General features: G+C 38.6%; 1 protein-coding gene across 1 annotated transcript in view; it reads left to right on the plus strand.

Moving 5' to 3' along the window:
* The window catches only part of USP32 (ubiquitin specific peptidase 32), a gene marked incomplete at its 5' end in the record, with an annotated part of 74,414 nt that overhangs the window by 26,048 nt on the left and 35,029 nt on the right, over nucleotides 1-13,337 (plus strand). The window contains 3 exons of the mRNA XM_084273333.1: nucleotides 2,935-3,040; nucleotides 3,634-3,752; nucleotides 6,702-6,861. Of these exons, the coding sequence (XP_084129459.1) occupies nucleotides 2,935-3,040; nucleotides 3,634-3,752; nucleotides 6,702-6,861 (385 nt within the window). The remainder of the gene's footprint in view (nucleotides 1-2,934; nucleotides 3,041-3,633; nucleotides 3,753-6,701; nucleotides 6,862-13,337) is intronic.

Genomic DNA, 13,337 nt, shown 5'->3' on the forward strand with positions numbered 1-13,337 from the left:
TACTTACCTTTGTTAGGTCTTTAGTAAACAATCTCCTGGCACAAAGACCTGGGTCAGTGAGATGCTGTCTTATTTTGGGAGACACGGCACTCACATTCTGCAAAGGGATTTCAGCCTCTTGCAAATCGTTTTCCATCTTACTATGCTTCATTGTAATATTGTAATGATAATAGACTGTACTTGACTGCACAGAATCTCCTAGGTGGCTGTGGTAGTGTATAGATGTTCTCTTGTAATATTTGAAATATCATTTATGTAGATATTTCGTACCAGTTTCATAGTTGGATTAATCCTGGCTACTTATTCCCATGCTGAAGTCGCCCACTTTGAGCTGGATTAGTGAAACTGGATAACAAAAATGGTTAATTCAAACCCAAATTGGTTCCCTGATTTCATAGTCCTGCTGCATGAATGCTTGCTTTGGCATAGTTGTCAGGATTGTGGTTGGGAATGAGTTGGTGGGGACAGGGTAATGTCTAGCATTGAATTAAACCAGCATGGCAACTACAGTGGTAAGAGAGAAGATGGAAAGTGCTTACAAAAAAAACCTAAACCAGAAAAGCTATAGGCTGTATTTGTCTGCAAAGAAACAGGCAAAATTCTAATCCTGCTTAAATGTAGTTTTGATTTATTATTAAGATCTGGTTTAGAATTATTTCCATGTTTTCTCAAAGATAAATTTATTATACTGGAGTGTTGTCTGGATGCAGGCAAGCATCAGGTCATCACCCAGTTGTAGATTGTGTGCTGTAATGACTGTTAGGCTTCAAAACTGAAGTCCTAATAAATATGAGAGTTTGTCAACCCCTTACACTGATTGTATTTTCTGATAGTTTAAAAGTAGATTGTATTGATGGCTTTAAAATTGTAACTTGCTAGGTAGCTTCACAGGATGTCACACAATAAAGATAATATTAATGACGTGTGAATTTTCCAGATCTGCTGATAGTCTAGAAGTGTCACTCCAAGTGCACCTACCATCTCTCACTGTTGTTTTCTAATCAACTGTGAGTGTAAAAGTGTCCAGATGGTTATCTTGGGAGTTTCAAAACATTTAAAAGGGTTTTAATGCTGTAGATTGGTAGATTGTTGTCAGTGGGCTCCAAAGTGTTACGGCTTCTTTGGTGGGCTTGCAAAAAAAAAAAAAAAAGGCTAAAATTAATTATGCAAGTGTTTATAGCTTCAAAGAAAGAAAGAAATGGAGCTTAGGAGGTCAAAACAAGTTAAAAATGCTGCTTTAGCTGTTGAGAATTGTGTCTGGTTGTAGTTCATATGTTTAAGAACAAACAAAATGCTGGGGGAAGGTGTTAAAATCTGTGGGTTTCTTCTCATGGTTTACTCATGATTCGCTCTGCTTTGTGGGGAATACACAAAATAGTGAATCTGTCCACGGTGAGTCTGAAGCGCTGCTGACTTCTGAAGGCAGCTGTTGCTGTTAGGTTATGTTCTCATACAAAGAATATACACAAGGTTTTACTGGGCAAAGATGAAAAAGCAGCACAGAACTGCGTGTTAACATCCTGGGTTTGGTGTTGTTCAGTTAGAATGTAAATCAGGTGCGAGCAAAGGAAATACAGTTTGAAATGTGCACAAGGCTTTTCTTAATGGAAACTGATTTCTATTCCTTTATCTTTCCCTCCAAAAGAGTTATATTTAAAAAACCAAATTCAGCAGATACATCTGCTATCCAAACCATGATCAGTGACAAATCACTCTGCTCTCATCTTTCAGAGTAATAAGTACCCCCATCAGCTAGATTTAATACTTGCTTTTTATGGTTAGATGCTCGGTATGATACCTGTAAGGAAATCAAATTAAAAGACAGAGACACTGAAATATTTCTTCTATGTAAGAACAATTTATAAATTCTGTCTGCTTTAAATTCTTACACCTAATGCAGATTTCTGTCTTGTCACACTAATAAAGTACTGGTGGGATTACGTGTCCCAGCCTATGGCAGAGACTGGGCAGTTACAACTAGGTGATCTTTAAGGTCCATTCCAACCTATCCTGTAATTACAGGAAGAGTCCATGAGCAGAGCAGCATACCTATTTTCCCTTGTGCTCTATGGCGTGGGAGGCAAGGTGAAGTCATCTATTGCAACAAATGAGTTGATAGTTCTTGTTTCATAAAAGTAAGTTGCTGTTTCTCCTAAAATGACTAAGTGTCTTGTCTGTCAGCGTTGAATCACCATTAGATGCTGATAAGGAAGTTAAGCTGCAGTGTACAGACCTTTCATGTGAAAGGTGAAGGCTTCAGCCCTTCCGTTGGCTGCGGTGTTCCTGGTGGCTGCTCTGTGGATATTTGAGTAACTTCTGAAAAGCAGTCTTCATTTCTAGTGCTTTCTGTTGGAAGAAAAAATCAAGCATTTTTGTCAGAGCAGGCTGCTAAACTGGAATAGTTGTTCTGGCTACAGTGGCAGAGTTGAGTGAAGGTGTAGTTGGTGGAAAGGAGTTTGTGTGTGTGAGTGTGCATCGCATATTTTGAAGCAGCAATTTTTGATGGCTTGCTGGAAGTGTGTTTCCTGTGATTGGGAGAATGAAACACTTGATGCTCCAGCAACCTCTTGAAGGCTTTGAGAGTATCGAAGCTTAGTCTGGGGGAAATTTTGTCTTCATTGCCTTGATAAAGAAATCTGGGGAAACAGTACTATTGAGCAAGCAAGAAGCTGTCTTGGAGGATTCTAAAGTTTATTTTATATTGCTCTTTATGATAAGTACCCATGTTCCACTAAAAAAGCCCCTGGAAAGGCTATTTTATAGCTACTGGAAGAGCTACAAAAGTGTAAGAGAATATATATCAGATGTTCATAGCTGAATGTGAGGTCACTAGCTGAAAAACCACAGAGTCTCAGTGTAAGTTTTGCTTTTGGTTCTGAGATCTCCATTCTCCCTGTTAACTTTTTGGTTCACGTCTCTGTTTTATTCTCCTAGGTTATCTACTGTTCATTTGGAGGAATATCCAAAGGGCTGCACTTCAATAACTTGATAGTCGGATTAGTTCTACTTACAAGAGGCAAAGAGGAAGAAAAAGCAAAATGTAAGCTGTGTAACTTATAACAGTGACGTCAGGGTAGTGGATAGTGAGTGTAAAATGCACGTAGGCAAATCAAAGATAAAATATGGGATAGTAAGTCATTTTTATATGTAACAAGGGCATGCATTTGCCACTGGATATAGTATCTTTTTAGGTGGTTTTAGCTGTGTATTTTGAAATTCAGTGCACTTCTGTTTTCTATACTTACCAAAATTAAGTATTTGATAAGTCATCGTGAATGTAAATGTTAGGATCCTACAGAAAGACTGTTGATCATGGTATGTGGGCAGAGGGAGGGGGACGGCATCGATGGTTTTCAAAACAAATGAAAGCATCTGCCTACTGACTTCTGTTGTTTTGTCTTTGTTGTTAATCTGACTTGATAGTATTTATTTTCCTTTTGGTTAGCAGACAGTGGTAAAAGAAAAAGGACGTGGTTTTGGACCCAAACCTTGTTGAGCTATATTGAAATTAATCAACCTGTGTTATTAGCCCTTTAGTTGTAGCCCAGCCTTTGGCATTCTCAGCCAGTTGTAAACTTGATATTTGAAAAATGTAACTAAAATAGTTGCTTAAACATATCTTTATTTCCTCAGACATTTTCAGTCTCTTTTCTAATGAGTCTGGGAGTTATGTTGTCCGTGAAGAGATGGAGAAGATGCTGCACGTCGTTGATGGGAAGGTCCCAGAGTCACTCAAGAAGTGTTTCTCTGAGGTATTTCTTACAGGTTTTATCCTATTGCATTTACAACAAAGTGAAAATTGCATTGGGTAGTTTGTTTTTCTCTGACATATATATACTCATGCATGTATGGGGACAATTTGACCTAGCTTAAAGTAGGTAAAAGCTCATAGTTTTTTATGCTGTAACATTACATGTAATTTGTATTGATGGGAATAGTAGCTTGGTATAAAATGTAGGCATTCTCTGTGCTGCTTTACTTACTGTGCTAGCTTGAAAGATCATTTCCCAAGGGAAATCATGTTATCAAGTAAATTTAAATACTAATAGGGCTAGTGGAAATTTATTCATTAGCGTGGACATTTTATTGCAATTGGGGAAGAAATCTGGAACACAGATCTGAGAGGGAAAAGAAAATCTTCATCATGGATTTATAAATGCCTGGCAGCAGTGGTTGCTTAAAAATAGTAGTTTTATACTATTGCTTTTGTCTCACTGTGCCTGCCAGGAGCTACAACCTTTATTTATGCTTTAGGTTGTTTGAGACATGTAATCTTTATGAAGCTTGCTGAAGTCCTCCTCTGAAACAGGCTATTGTTACTTTTAAATAGTTTCAGAAACTCTTTGGCAGTAGAGATTCTGATGAATTGTCAGATTTTTGAGCTTTGATTGCTTCATTTGTTATCAGAGACTGGAGATCAGCAGAATCCAGTCGTCATACATTTCACTGAAAAAATGATTGACTAGAAGCTTTATTTGTGTATGTCAGATTACTTAATTACCTTAAATTTTATTGTACTGAATTGAAGATAACTTTGGTTATAGGCATGGCTGAGGCAGACTCATTTAATCTGGCAGTGATACAATCTTGGCTTTGTAGGCAATGATTGCATTCTTCATTCTTGGCTGGAATTGTAAATTACATGTATACTGCAGGCTGGTTTCTGGAGCTGACCCACTTCAGTATTCCCTATTTATAATTTCCCATCAATACAGTGTGATGAATTATACCCTAAAAGTTAATTGCACGCTGTCCAAGAAATCAAGAAATGCTTTATGAAGACTTGCAGGAAGAGAAGTGCCGATCTGGCTTCGTACCGTTTTCCTCTTCAAGAAAATGCCCTATATTGATTTTTCTTTTAAAATGAAAATAGTGTAATAACCTGCTCAGCAGGACTTACTGGCCTGTTAATCATACTGGGTCATTGCTGGAGAGTGAGAACGTTTAATGTTCCTGCTGTGGGTCTTCCTTCCTGCCGTATGGCAGATGAGTTTATGCTTTCAAGGATGGTGTCCATAGGTATTGCTATTCCTCAGAGTTATTGCATGGACTTGTTTAGAAATGTAAGCTCTAAAGTATAGCTGAGTTGTGCTCGCTCTTGTTTCTGAAATACAGGAAACAAGTGCAGTGATACCTGTATCACTCTAGTCACTCAAGTCCCGTTGTGGCTCAGCTGTGAACATTATTTGCTTCAAATGCTTTCCCCCCCCCATCTCATCCAGAGTTTTCCTGTCCCTCTTCTTCCTTGTCCTTCCTCTGACCAGTTGGAACAGTGCAGAGTCTGAGTGAAAGGTGACCCAGCTCTTGCTTTGTTTACAGAAAGCAGTGCAAGAAGCAGAGGGAACGTAGAGTGGAACAGGTAGTAAGAAAATTATCTTGTCCCTGATCCAAGCTGTTAGAGAAATTAAAAAAAAGAATTGTGAGCTGCTTTTTTTCTTGTCTGGTACTGTGGCATTAGGGAGTAGGGTGGGGTTTTTTTTGCTTAAGCAAGTAGTTCTGTAATGGGTTAAATCCTGCAGAGGCCACGTCATTGTGACCCTTTTCCTCACTGTCATTCATTCTTCTACCTTTGTGCTGGCTCAAGTATTTACTCAATGCCTTGATAAACTGGATTGGGAAGCTGCTCTGTCTGAGAAGCAGGCCCTTTTTCTGTAGCTCCTAATCCGTTATGATGGGAGTAGAGGCAGATGTTTTAACAGTGCTGGTGGTGAACCATTTGAGCAACCTGGCGCAGGAAGTAGTGGATTTTCAATTTTCTGCTCTTGGCAGTTGCAGATAGTCTGTGGCCAAATGCAAATTGCTGGATTCTGCAATTTGATTCAGTGAAGTTTAATGGTCTGTGATATTAGGGAAGTTTAAATAATCAATGGCTTGAAACCGCTTTCACTTTCCAGACCCCTGTTTATTTCCCATGAAGATTAGGATCTCCATACAATGAGTTTGTCTACTGATAATAGGTTTGCTTATATTTTAGTTTTTTAGGTCCTGTAGAAATTAGTCTGCTCGTCCCTACGGTTTCATGACCACAGCTTGGAAACTATTCAACTAAATAGATTAAACAGCCTCTCCAGCACTTAAAACTCTGTGAATCTTTGGGCTTTCTGTATTCCTGACCAGGCAGTTCCAGGAAACATCCAGCAAGAGATACTGAGTTAGGAGATACTGTGAACATCATGTTTATGTGTATGCTCCAACGTGGGTTTTGAGGCAAAAAATGGACTTGCTACTGCAGTGATTAATCTTACTATTAGTTATTCAGAAATCTTTTCTGTGCTGTTTGTATACGCGCATAAATATAATAATGTTTATGATTTGATAGCACCTGTTTTTTGGCACAGAAGAGCTTTTATCTATCACAATAGATTTAAAATCATAAAAATAACCTCTGTTTCTTTGAGTTACAAGTAACGGTTTTTCTTCTAATCCCTTTAACCTAAGGTTCAGAATAAATGACGTTCCAAAGGCCACTTGAGTAGGTGGTAGAAATGCAGAGAGCACTGAGGAGTCTAATTTCCCTCCCAGTGCTGTATTTCAGAGTGAATTGGAAAACCAGGCATGGCTCCAAAGAAAAAAAATAAAATAGTGGGACTTACTTGTATCAGAGATTATCCCAGTTCTTGTTCCTACAGCTGGATTGTTCCTGTGTGCTGGTACTGAGAAAGCAGAGAAAAGTAGCTCATGTTTTCTTATTTTTCTTACAGGGTGAAAAGGTGAACTATGAGAAGTTCAGGGTTTGGCTGTTGCACAACAAAGATGCTTTCACGTTTTCCCGTTGGCTGCTGTCTGGAGGTGTGTATGTGACACTCACTGACGATAGTGATACCCCAACCTTCTATCAAACCCTGGCTGGAGTCACACATTGTAAGTAAATGATGCTTGTTACCTATGGTTTTTAAAACACAGACATAAACTGTTGCCTTGCTGTAGTTGTTCATTAAATTGCTCTACTCTGATGAGATACATTCAGTTCTGTTGAGAAAGATACATTTCTTCTCTCTGCTAATTTGTTCTCTGCTTTTTGCGCTGTGACACCTAGGTACAGGGACACCGTGGGTCATTATTTTTATAAAGAGGTAACAATACTGAGATTACAGCACTTCTTATAGCAGAAGTTTGCTGCTGAGCAAATTTTAAAAATGTAAAAAAGAAAATATCTTCTCTTAGACACCTTTGTCTGAAGTGACTTGACGATAATGCTGGGTTTATATTTGGTCTCTCAGATATAGAGGATTGTAAAGCTATTGAGACAGTTCTGGAAATAATGTTTGTTTCAGAAATAAGTATTACTTCTTAATTTACTCTCTGCAGTAAAATAAGTAATATTCTTGGTGTGTGATATAGTCAGGAAACTAAATTAACTAAAGGGAAGCCTCCTTGGGATTTGCACTGAGGAATAATCTCCAAAGAACAAATGCTGCTTATATCTATATTAATGCGAAAGAAGGAGCAGCTGGTTTTTAAAATAAATGCAAAACCAAAAAGCTGATAAATTATACTCAATGTGCAAGTATAATGTAAGCATATATTACACTAAAGCAACTAAGGGGCTTTGGTGTCCCTAGGAGTAGGGTGTTTGATATTGAGTTTTCATTGAGCTGAGCGATCTGGCTGTGGTTTATGCACTCATAGATTTTTCTTTCTTGGTGTCAGCATGGCATTTAATCTCCTTAATGGGTGGGTTACTTGCGTAGAGCAACACACAGATTTTTCTCTTGATTTTAACTATGAGCATTTAAATTCTATTCTGACCATCTGAAAGGAAATGCATAGTAAAATTAAAAGTTGATAGGTAATTTATTTGCATTGTGTGAGAGTTTGCAGTAGGCATTGAGGTTACAGAAGACACCTAAATACTCTGAGCTCAGAGAGGCAAGGTAGAAAAGAAAAACCCAGCCCTCTGAATTTTCTAGACTTTGGTCTTGAGAAAAATCTCTCAAGCTCTATCAAATTGACATCTGCCACACGTCCTAGCTGGTGAAATCCCCATTGCCCAGGGTGTTCAGAGGAAGTCTCTTTTCTATTTAACAACCACTGTCCCCTCTAACTTCTAGTTAGCTCTCTGACATTTTCAACTGTGCAGCCTCAAATCTGGCTTAATTGCCCTTATGTATACTGACACCTTCGTGAAGCCACTGTTTAAATTCTCACAGCATACTCCATGTTCCTACCTTAGCAGAGCCCCACTGTCTTCGGAAATGTCAGTCCTGAAATCTGCTCACTCTGCCTCTTAGCTCTGTCTTGTAATTCTTCATAGTTTAAGGTTAAAAGTTCATATTCCTATATTTCATTTTGATCTCTCTGAACAAGTTGGTTTATAATTTCATGGCACTCCTGTGGCATCTGTGTCCATAAACAGAATTACAGAGAGAAGTGTTTAGTCATCTTTTCTAGGAAACATGGGTGTGTGGTTGCTCTTTTACATGTGCTGCTTCATATGGCTTTGTGTTCTGAGGAAGTTACCAGATTTTTAAAGCCTCATGAGATCTGTTTGCAGAATTTTGCATCTCTGCTGGGTGTTCCAGCACAACCTGTGTTCTCAGGGGAAATAAATTTAACTTCTAGGGGAAAAAAAATAAATTCTGGTGCTACATCATGCATTGGACTTCTGAGAAGTTCAGAGTTCTGAGAGTTGGTGGAGTTCTCTTTTCCTTACTAACAGCTTGCTTTTATAAACCATTGTCTGGGTGTAATGAAGGTAGAACTGAATGAAAAATTAAGTTTTTTGTTAAAGTTAAAAAGACGAATCAAAATATTTGAGAGTATTTGAAGTGATCATTGAATCTTCAAGTGCAGGTCAGATCTGGGGTCGGGTTTTTCATTGTATTCTAGAAAACTCCAAAGCTTCGGTGTTATCTTTGACTCAGTAAAGCCTTTCAAACCGCATACTCTGCACAGGCTCAGTGTGCTTACCCAGATTTGGAAAGTTCATAGGAGAGTTATGTTTGGACCTCTAGATAAAACTAAATTTTACTATATTTTTGTTATTTTCCACTTAAATTTTGCAATAAGAAAGCCAGAAAGTGGTTGTGCTCTGTTAGGATGTCTGAAGCCTGGTATCTTTTAAATGATGGATATGGAAAACTGACGGGAATTTAAGATAGTGGGAAGACAAAGTGGTGAACTAACCTGCTGGTGAACTAAGCAGCCTCCCCCAGCTCTGGACACATACTTTCTTTATGATGTATCCCATGAGTTCCCTTGTGATTTCAGATGGTATAGGAATCTCATACAACAGATGGTGAAGGAAGGAGTGCAAGTAGTCGAGCACTTGGAAGTAATTGTAGTAAAGTATGAATTCTTGGGGCCTTCTGTTTTATTTAAGTTTAATAATTGGAATCTAATCAGGTCAATATAAAAAAGAAGTAATGTAGTATAGGAGTATTCTTAACACACCTGAATGTGTCTCCCTTTTGGGAGAACAAGTAACTGAAATAATGCTTAGTAAACCTTGGCAAAGGCTGTTGGCAGAATACAGTGAAAGACTGAAAGGTTTTCAGGTGTTTGCTGTAAAATTAAATCTAATTTGTGAAACTTGCTGGGTCAATTAGGAATTTCTCACCTGGCTGGTGGACTGTGGCTGGGTCACAGCTCTCCTGGCTCGAGTGTCACATCCTCCTCCCACAGTGTGCCTCCCATTAACCTGCTTCAATAACATGGCAGAGATCTGAGAAACAGCAGTGATGACAAAAGTTACAAGTGATTTAGAAACAGGCAGCAAACTTTACTGCAGAGCACCAGTGACTCTTGAAATTTGCTTAATGAGCTGAGCTATCAGAGAAACAAAAGGAATTCCAATCTTTCATTTGTAAACAACGTTTATTTTGGTATGCAGATGACTTTAATTGTATTTCTCAACACATAATTAGAAACGAAATTTTAAAGTTACAGGAAGTTGCACACGCTGCTTTTAATCAAATTTTGTTCCATTTCATTTAAGTTGTAAATATGAGTAATTTCTTTTGAAAGCCAGTAAAAGAGTTTAAGATTCTCTTGGAACTTAATTCCCAAAAAGCAGTTTCAGGGATATGAGACTGCTACACCTGAGTACTGACCCAGTGCTGAGCAGTAGTTTGGAATTTCTCAGTTTGATAGTATGACTGGGTACCCTTTGATTTCTGTTTTTTTTCAGTAGTGGTATTTTAAATCATCATATTGAATAGCACTGTAGTGGAGCATGTAAATCAAAGATAAATCCTGTCAGGGACTGTTACTAACACTAAAATTCTCTGTAGGGGAATATTCCCCCATATCATTATACATCCTTAATAATTACAAATGAGACTCTGCATCTGCTCTGGAACTCTTAATTCCAACTGCAGTCATTCAATAACACAGCAATTCCCAGCCACTGGAGGATGCCGTTTAGTTGCCTCCTCTGGCTGCTTGGCACCAGACCAGCACTGACTCCATCCTGCCTGCAGAGTGCAGCTTTCGGTACTCGTTTGGCAGATGGACATACAGAACTTGGGACGCAGGGAAGGGTCTCCTGTCCCACTGAGGACAGACACTGGAGTCATAATCTCATTTCGTAAGATTCAGAGACTTAGTGTTTGGGGTTTCTTTTAATCCAGTTGGGAAAATTATTCCAATACATCTTCTACATGTATTTGTGGGCAGTTTGTGTCTGAATTTTCTGTCAGCGTTGTCCTTGGTTTCGGACAGTCTCTGCTCTCCTTCCTTTTTACCATTCAGTACAAGTCACTCCTATATTTCTTCTTGACCTTGTTGTCTTAAGTAACGTGAGCCTGGTTCAGGCCTGTTTCAGACCAGGTGCTTCATCCCCTGTTCATCCCAGACTTGGTGGTACACTACTTCTGGACTGACTCTGGGTGAGACCTCATTGCTTTCCTTCATTTGACTGGAAATACTCCTGCTGCTGCAGCATAGCTGGTGCCTTTCTTGTGAGTGGGTGGTTTTGGTGTGGCTCAGTGTCCTGCCATGGGTTTTCAGTCCTGTTTATCAGAAGGGGTGCTGGTTTCAAATTGACGGGCCGTGTAATTTGTAGCACTTCTCCAGTTCTTGTGTAACTGAGTTCTTACTAAATAACATCCAAACTCTCCTTTGAATTGAAGAGTCTCTTCTGTCATCAGAAAAATTCATCAAAATGCTTCCACTTTTTCAGGCTTTTATGTACTTGGGGTAAGACAGTGCATGGCCAGTGTAGTAATTGCATTTTGGAGCATACAGTTACCACTAATTTAACATAATAAATGAGAAAAGCCTGGATAATGAGGCAGCATGGTTGAAATGAAAGATCTTTTGAAACAGTGTAAGGTAGAAGCTGAATGTGGTGGCAGTAACCTCTTTATAAACCCGTAGGGCTTTATGGTAAGATGAAGATGTGGGTCTGTAAAAGGAAAGTGAAATGAAGTGACCACTTCACTTGGCTCACCTTAAAAGGCTGGCTGGATGTAAATACACATTCTCTAGCTTGCCCACTTCAGCTGTGGCACCCATTTATGAAACACTGTCTCATAAAGATGTATGGAAGGCCACTAGAAGGCAACTCTGAAGATCTTAGATTTATTAAAGGTGTCTTTAACAGCACATTTCACACACTGCTATTTTTTCCCAATTGTTTACAAACACTTGTGCTTTGAGAGGAACTGTAGGGTTTAATACCTCTTCTGTATGTATTCCTGTCTTAAGGCACTGCTGATCTGTATCCTGCTAGATAAACGTCTGGGTAGTCATGTCTGACACACGAGGATCTTGCTTGAAGTTGCAGTATTCCCTTCTCTGTGTGTCCACCTTTTGATTAGGGAAAGAAGAAAAGAAAAAAAAAAGAAAGTATTACATCAGACTAGGCCAATAAGAAGAAGCCTCAGTGTCACTTAATCTGCATCTTGCCACTTCGTTATCCTCTTAGTTCCAAGACTGCTTTATGTCCTGGAAGCAGCTCGCTCTGCCCACGTCCTGGAGTCTTCTCTGTGTGAATTTGAAACGACAAACAAGTGTGTTTAGGCAGAAATCCTGTTTGGTGGTCGGTCGTTCAGGCTCCGGGTCGGGGTTGGGCTCGGCCGTTGCGCTATGAAGAGCGCTGCCTGTGCCCGGGCTGTGCGTGGAGGATCCCATGGTAAATGGTAAACCCAAGTTTTGGTTAAAATGTTGGGAATATGGTATGCTTCTACTGCTGTGAACCAGAGAGGATTGTACCAATAGGTGGGTGAAAATTTAAGTTTTCATGTATATTGAAATACATAGTTAATTCTGGTTGTATGAAGAATTGTAATGAGTAGTGCCTGAAATTAAAACATATTTTAAGAGGTTTTTTCTGAGACAGAAGGTAATTCATGGCTTTCTACCTGTGTTGTGTTTAAGAAGGGCATCCATTTCATGAAAGGGGCATTAAAATGATGGATGCTCCTTTTTAGTATTTATCGCTGTCAATCCCAGTGTGGCAGCAGGTTTTGAATTAACTCATTTTTAGTACATTCAGAGTTTCTCAGATGCATTTTTTTGCTGAAAGTGCTCATCTGTTGATCCTTTAAAATATGAAGACTCTAATTTGAGGTGTACTTGACATTATCATTCCTCTAAATGTACTTGTCTAATTCTTAGAGGGTTGAACTACAAAAAGTATTTGTAATTTTACAGACCTGGAAATTTTTCATATTTTTAATAAGTGAGTGATGAGGGAAACGTAAAATGACACATGGTAGTAAACTGGTAGTATATAGTTAAATTTCAGCAGTGCAGAGCATCTCTGTGTGATCTCAAATAGTCATATCAAATATTGACTTGACAACAGTGAACACTTCCTTGGCCTAGAAAGCCAGTCTGTTCTGATGTCTCAGCCTATATTGTATGTATGATACATTTTTTGTTAAAATAATTGTAAGTTATTTAAAATTTGAACTGCTGGATGAAAGCCCAGTTCACGCTTCCTGATGTGATTTGAACAGGCATTAGGAAAAAAAATTGTACCTTGAAAAGGTAAAATCCTTTATCTGTATAAAACCTCTTTAGAAATGGGCTTTTTCCCCCCTCTCTCTCATTAGTATTTTTGGGTAAATACAGTCTGCTTTTATCACACTTCATTTAAGCTTCAGTAACAAAACTTATATATCAAAAATTGCAAGAGATTTGTTTTAGTTTACATGTATGCAGGAATAGGTGGTGCACTCCATATACTGAGGTTTATGAGATTATGTGCAAAAAAGTCACTCTAAAAAAATCAAATTACATAACAGCTGGCTTTTCAACTGCAGAGTTAAACTTTCACATGTGCTGTAATCCAGTAAATCTGTACTTTATCCAAGTGAACCTATTGCAGTGGGCTGCAATCCATTGGTACTATGAATGAAAAATACTCTTCTGTCACATTGTTACATGTA

This window comes from Gallinula chloropus (assembly GCF_964237585.1).
Source record: "Gallinula chloropus genome assembly, chromosome: 19".
NCBI classification, from domain to species: Eukaryota; Metazoa; Chordata; class Aves; order Gruiformes; family Rallidae; genus Gallinula; species Gallinula chloropus.